This window comes from Octopus bimaculoides, chromosome 29 (assembly GCF_001194135.2).
Source record: "Octopus bimaculoides isolate UCB-OBI-ISO-001 chromosome 29, ASM119413v2, whole genome shotgun sequence".
Lineage (NCBI taxonomy): Eukaryota > Metazoa > Mollusca > Cephalopoda > Octopoda > Octopodidae > Octopus > Octopus bimaculoides.
This window is the reverse complement of record NC_069009.1, coordinates 8901997-8907060: the sequence shown is the minus strand read 5'-3', so window position 1 is coordinate 8907060 and position 5064 is coordinate 8901997. Positions and strand designations below refer to the sequence as shown.

General features: G+C 42.2%; 1 protein-coding gene across 1 annotated transcript in view; it reads right to left on the bottom strand.

Moving 5' to 3' along the window:
* The window catches only part of LOC106882336 (uncharacterized), a 10788-nt gene extending 5730 nt beyond the window's left edge, over positions 1-5058 (bottom strand). The window contains exon 1 of the mRNA XM_014932979.2: positions 3017-5058. Within this exon, the coding sequence (XP_014788465.2) occupies positions 3017-4415 (1399 nt within the window). The 5' untranslated portion in view covers positions 4416-5058. The remainder of the gene's footprint in view (positions 1-3016) is intronic.
* Between the last annotated feature and the right edge of the window lie 6 nt (positions 5059-5064).

The following is a 5064-nucleotide window of genomic DNA, read 5'->3' as shown; positions in this document are numbered from 1 at the left end:
CATTGCACCCATCAATAGACATAAAAACGCACCCACACAACCTCCAACCTGCAACCTCCGAAACCCTACCACCTGCCCACTAGGAGGATCTTGCCTTTCAAGGGCTGTAGTATACAGAGCCACCCTTACACCATCTGATGTCATTACTGGCAACTATACAGGCATGACAGCCAATAACTTCAAGGGAAGATATTCCCAGCACTTGTATTCATTTAGATCCGGGGACAGAGAGAACTCCACTTCCGTCATGTTTTCTCTGGAGACTTCATGACCTCCGAGATGAAACACCCAGCATCAAGTGGACTATAATCGACAGGGTGCCACCATATTCAGTTGGTGCTCCTAACTGCCAGTTGTGCTTCCACAAAAAACTGCATGTCATCCATCAACAAGAAATATGAGGTATCATATTGCTGTCACCAGAGGTACACTCTTCTGGTAAATTTCAAGCCCCTAGCTGCCAACAACCCAGATATACCTCCTTAGTACCGGTCACCCCCAGCACCGCTGGCACCAACGTCAATGTCACGAATTAACCTCCATGAACAGTACAGCAAGTAACCAATCCCAAACACTTCTCCATGCCTGTCTACTCACATACTCTCACCCCCTGTACATCATCCTTTGTGCATGACCACATGAGTATATGCACATGGACACATGTGTGTAACTGCGCATATGCATCTGCTCATTGTATGCATGTGCATGGATGTGTGTGCATGGGCATATGTGTGTGTGGGCATACATGTGCATGCATGTGTGCACCCAGGTATGTGCATGAACGTACCCACATGTGTGCATGCATGTACACGTGTTTGCACCCATGTGTGCATGTATGCACATGTGCACACTTGTGTGTACACATGCATGTGCATGTGCATATGTACATGGAAATAAAGGTCTGCACGTGTGTGTGTGTGTGTGTTCGTGTATGTATGCATGTGTGCCTTCATGTGTGTGTGTGTGTGTGCACGCACGCACTTACACACGGATGTGTGAATGTATGTCTAAGCACAAACACACACTTGTATTAGTACGGATGCATACACGCGGATATATGGGTATATACATGTACATATATACACATATACCCCAACATCTACTGCCCCTTCCTACTTCCCCCCAACCACACAACCAATTTCCTGTTCCCCACGTGGTTGATTTCCTGTTCACCATTGTTGTTGCTGAAATACCAACATCAAACTGCTATGCCATGTGACCTTTCTCGACCAATTGCAGGCTAACGTCCAGTAGTAAACATCGACTCTCTTTGATCGAACTCTCATTTGTACCCCAATAGCCAAAGACTAGCCACACGTTTGAAACTCAGAGTACAAAGGAGTCTGAATAAAAGTGTTTCGATCTATACATGTAACTCCCAATAAACGTGTTGAGTGTCCTTTTTCATTTGTTTACTCACTTGTGTGTGTGTGTGTGTGTGTGTGTGTGTGTGTGTGTGTGTGTGTGTGTATTGCATTGATGAATGAATGTAACCATGATGATAAAATTTTTACTTATATTAATTTAGAAATCATACAAGTGTACTATATAATTTATATTACATACATTAATACAAGCATGTAAAATAATTTATTATTCATTATGCACTACAATAAATTGCTTCTCTGTAATAAAGGCGGTGAAATGATTGTCGTTATATGGATGTCAACTGGTGAACTACATCTATCTATCTTATACCTCCTCTGTTCCTTTATATAAATTATAGAATCCTAATGAAATGATCATTACTGATTGGATTTACAAGCATATAAATATTTATATATATTTTGACAAATAAATTTACTTTTACATGGAGTATAAAAAAATTAAGAAAACTAAGGGGAGAATGCATAGTTTTTTTTAACTTGACAGGTGTTTGTGGGAGCCCTGAATTACATAATAATCCTAATCCTCATAATTAGCAGATGGAATGTGCAAAAAGTATGGATATGGAGGATGGTCACATGGAGACATTACAGTAAGACTGGCATCCTTCATCAGGAGAGAAAATTAGCAAATAGCTAGAGGGGATAAGTCCCAGATCAACCCCAGTTTTCAACTGGTTCTTAGTTTATTGACTCCAAAAGGATGAAAGGCAAAGTCAGAACTGTAAAGATGGATGAAATGCTGCTAAGCATTTTGTTTTCTGTGCTAACGATTCTACCAGTTTTAATAATAACAACAACAACAACAACAACAACAACAATCCTTTCTTAAGCACAAGGTCTGGGGAGGGGGGTCAGTCAATAGATTGACCCCAGTATGCAACTGGTACTTAATTTACTGACCTTGAAAGGATGAAAGGCAAAGTTGACCTTGGCAGAATTTGAACTCAGAATGTAGTGACAAGCAAAACACTGCTAAGCATTCCATCCAGTGTGCTAACAACTCTGCCAGCTCACCACCTTCAGTAATAATAATAATAATAATCTTTTCTACTAAAGGCACAAGACCTGATATTTTGAGGGAGGGGACAAGTCAATCACATCGACCCCAGTGTTTCATTGATACTTAATTTATTGCCCTTAAAAGGATGAAAGGCAAAGTCAACCTCGGCGGAATTTGAACTCAGAACATGAGACAGGCAAAATGCTGCTGAGCATTTTGTCCAACATGCTAACAATTCTGTCAGCTTGCTGTCTTAATAATAATAACAATAACAATGATAATAATAATAATAATAATAATAATAATAATGATGGTGATGATGATGATGATGATGATGATGATGATGATGATCATGATAATAATAATGGTTTCAAATTTTGCCACAAAGATAGCAATTTGGGGGGAGGGGATGAGTTGATTACATCGACCTCAGTGTTCATCTGGTACTTATTTTATCGACCCCGAAAGGATGAAAGATAAAGTTGACCGCAGTGGAATTTGAACTCAGAACATAGCAACGGGCGAAATACTGCATTTCATTCAACAATTCTTCAAGCTCACCGCCTTAATAATAATAATAATAATAATAATAATAATAATAATAATAATAATAACAACATATACTTACTGGAACAAGTTGTTGAAAATGCAGCAATACTGCTCCCACTGTCACCTCGTCTGCTGCGTTCCCACTGCACCATTGAGGGTGTGGCAGATGAAGGAGGTGGGTAGAAGAGCCTGCGCGTCACATACTGGGGCCAGCCGTGTGGGTAGAGAGCAACTGGGGTGAGAGCTAGTTGTCTGTTACCGACAGCAATGTATGTGCTATACAACTGCTCCATCTGTCGGGCGTGGATGTGCCTCCGGCTGGCTTCATTGTCCACTTTGATCTCTTCTAAACAGAGCTTGACCAGCTGACCATAGTGATCCTCCAGGAGGGAATCAACTGTAAGCTTCACCTCCAGCTGCTGACGTCCACTTTGACTGCTGTGTCTTCTCCTCCTCATCCGTCTACTACTGCTACTGCTATTATTACTCCTACTGCTCTTAGTTGTCCCCTCCTCATCTTCCACTTCCCCCTCCTCCTCTTCCTCCTCCTCCTCTTGCTTGCTACTTGTCTTCTTTCTCCTTGGCAAATGTTGCTGTCGATGGAGGCGTTGTAGCTCCAAGATCATATCTCTCCTATCGGAGTTGTTGTCATCACCATCGCCACCACCTTCAACATCAACATCACTGTGATTGTCGTCATCATCGTCATCATTATTATTGTCATCATCACCACCATCGCCACCTCCTCCACTATCACTACTACCATTACTGTGCCGACAAGTACTACAACTACTACTACTACTATTGCTACTACTATAATTACTACTACCACTGCTACTGCTACTACAGCTGCTGTTGCTTCTACTAATACTGTGACTACTACCACCACCATCAAAGTCACTTGAAGCTCTAGCTGCTTTTCCTGTCATAATTTCCCGCTTCTTTCTACCAGTTCCTGACAAACCAGCCGAAGAAGGTGTCACCGCAGTCATTGATGTTGTTGTCGTTGTTACAGCAGCCCAGCCAGAAGCTGCCATCTCAGTATCAACACCCTCCTCCTCCTCCCCCCTGTGTTTGCCAGGGCTGTGCCTCTCCGTTGGTGACATGAGGGTCCAGGTGTCATCACTGAACATCACTGACTTGCGCAGCTTGGCCTTCTTCTGGAACGCAGTGGCACCTGATTGCTCAGATGCTGTTGCTGCTGTCACTTCCATAACGATACCACCACCACCATCACCACCACCACCACCACCACCACCACCACCAGGTCCAGTACCCCCATCAACAGCACCAACATCCCCACTACCATCAAGTTTTCCATAGATGTTGCCTGCAGAAACATGACTGTCGTTCCTCTTCAGTTGCCGTGACATCCCAGTCTCCCAGAAATCATCGTCATCATAGTCCCCATCCATGGTGGTCCCTACTCGCTCTGGAGCCAATTGCTGCAAAAGTGATATGACTCTCCTCTTTCTCATTCACTTCCCCCATTAACCATGGTTAGTTTTGAAATGAAGACTCCCCACCATCCCCTGACTCCTTCCCAGATATTTGCTTTAGTTTCTCTCCCTCCTCCTGCTCTCCCTTCTTCTTCCCTATTTCTATCTATCCTAACTATTAATCTGTCCGTGTGTCAGTTCTGTCAGTCTGTCTATCTGTCAGTTTGTCTCTTTCTATATATGCATATATATGTGCGTGTCGGCTCTCTTTCTGTCTATCTATCTATCTGTTGACCTGTCTTTCTACCTATCTGTCTGTCTGTCTGTCTATCTATTTATCTATCTAGCTGTCTGTCGATCTGTCTGTCTATCTGCCTATCGATCTATTTATCTATCTATCTATCTATTTATCTATCTATGTATCTATCTATCTATCTATCTATCTATCTATCTATCTATCTATCTACCTATCTATGTATCTATCTATCTCACTATGTGTCTATTTCTCCCCTTCTCTTTATCTCTCTCTCTCACTCTATCTATCTATCTATCTGTCTGTCTGTCCATCTGTTATAACGCACATCTATTTATCTAAGTCTGTATCTCTCAATTTATCTATCAAGTTATGTATATTTACTTGTGTGTGTGTGTGTCAGTGTGTGTGTGTGTGTCAGTGTGTGTGTGTGTG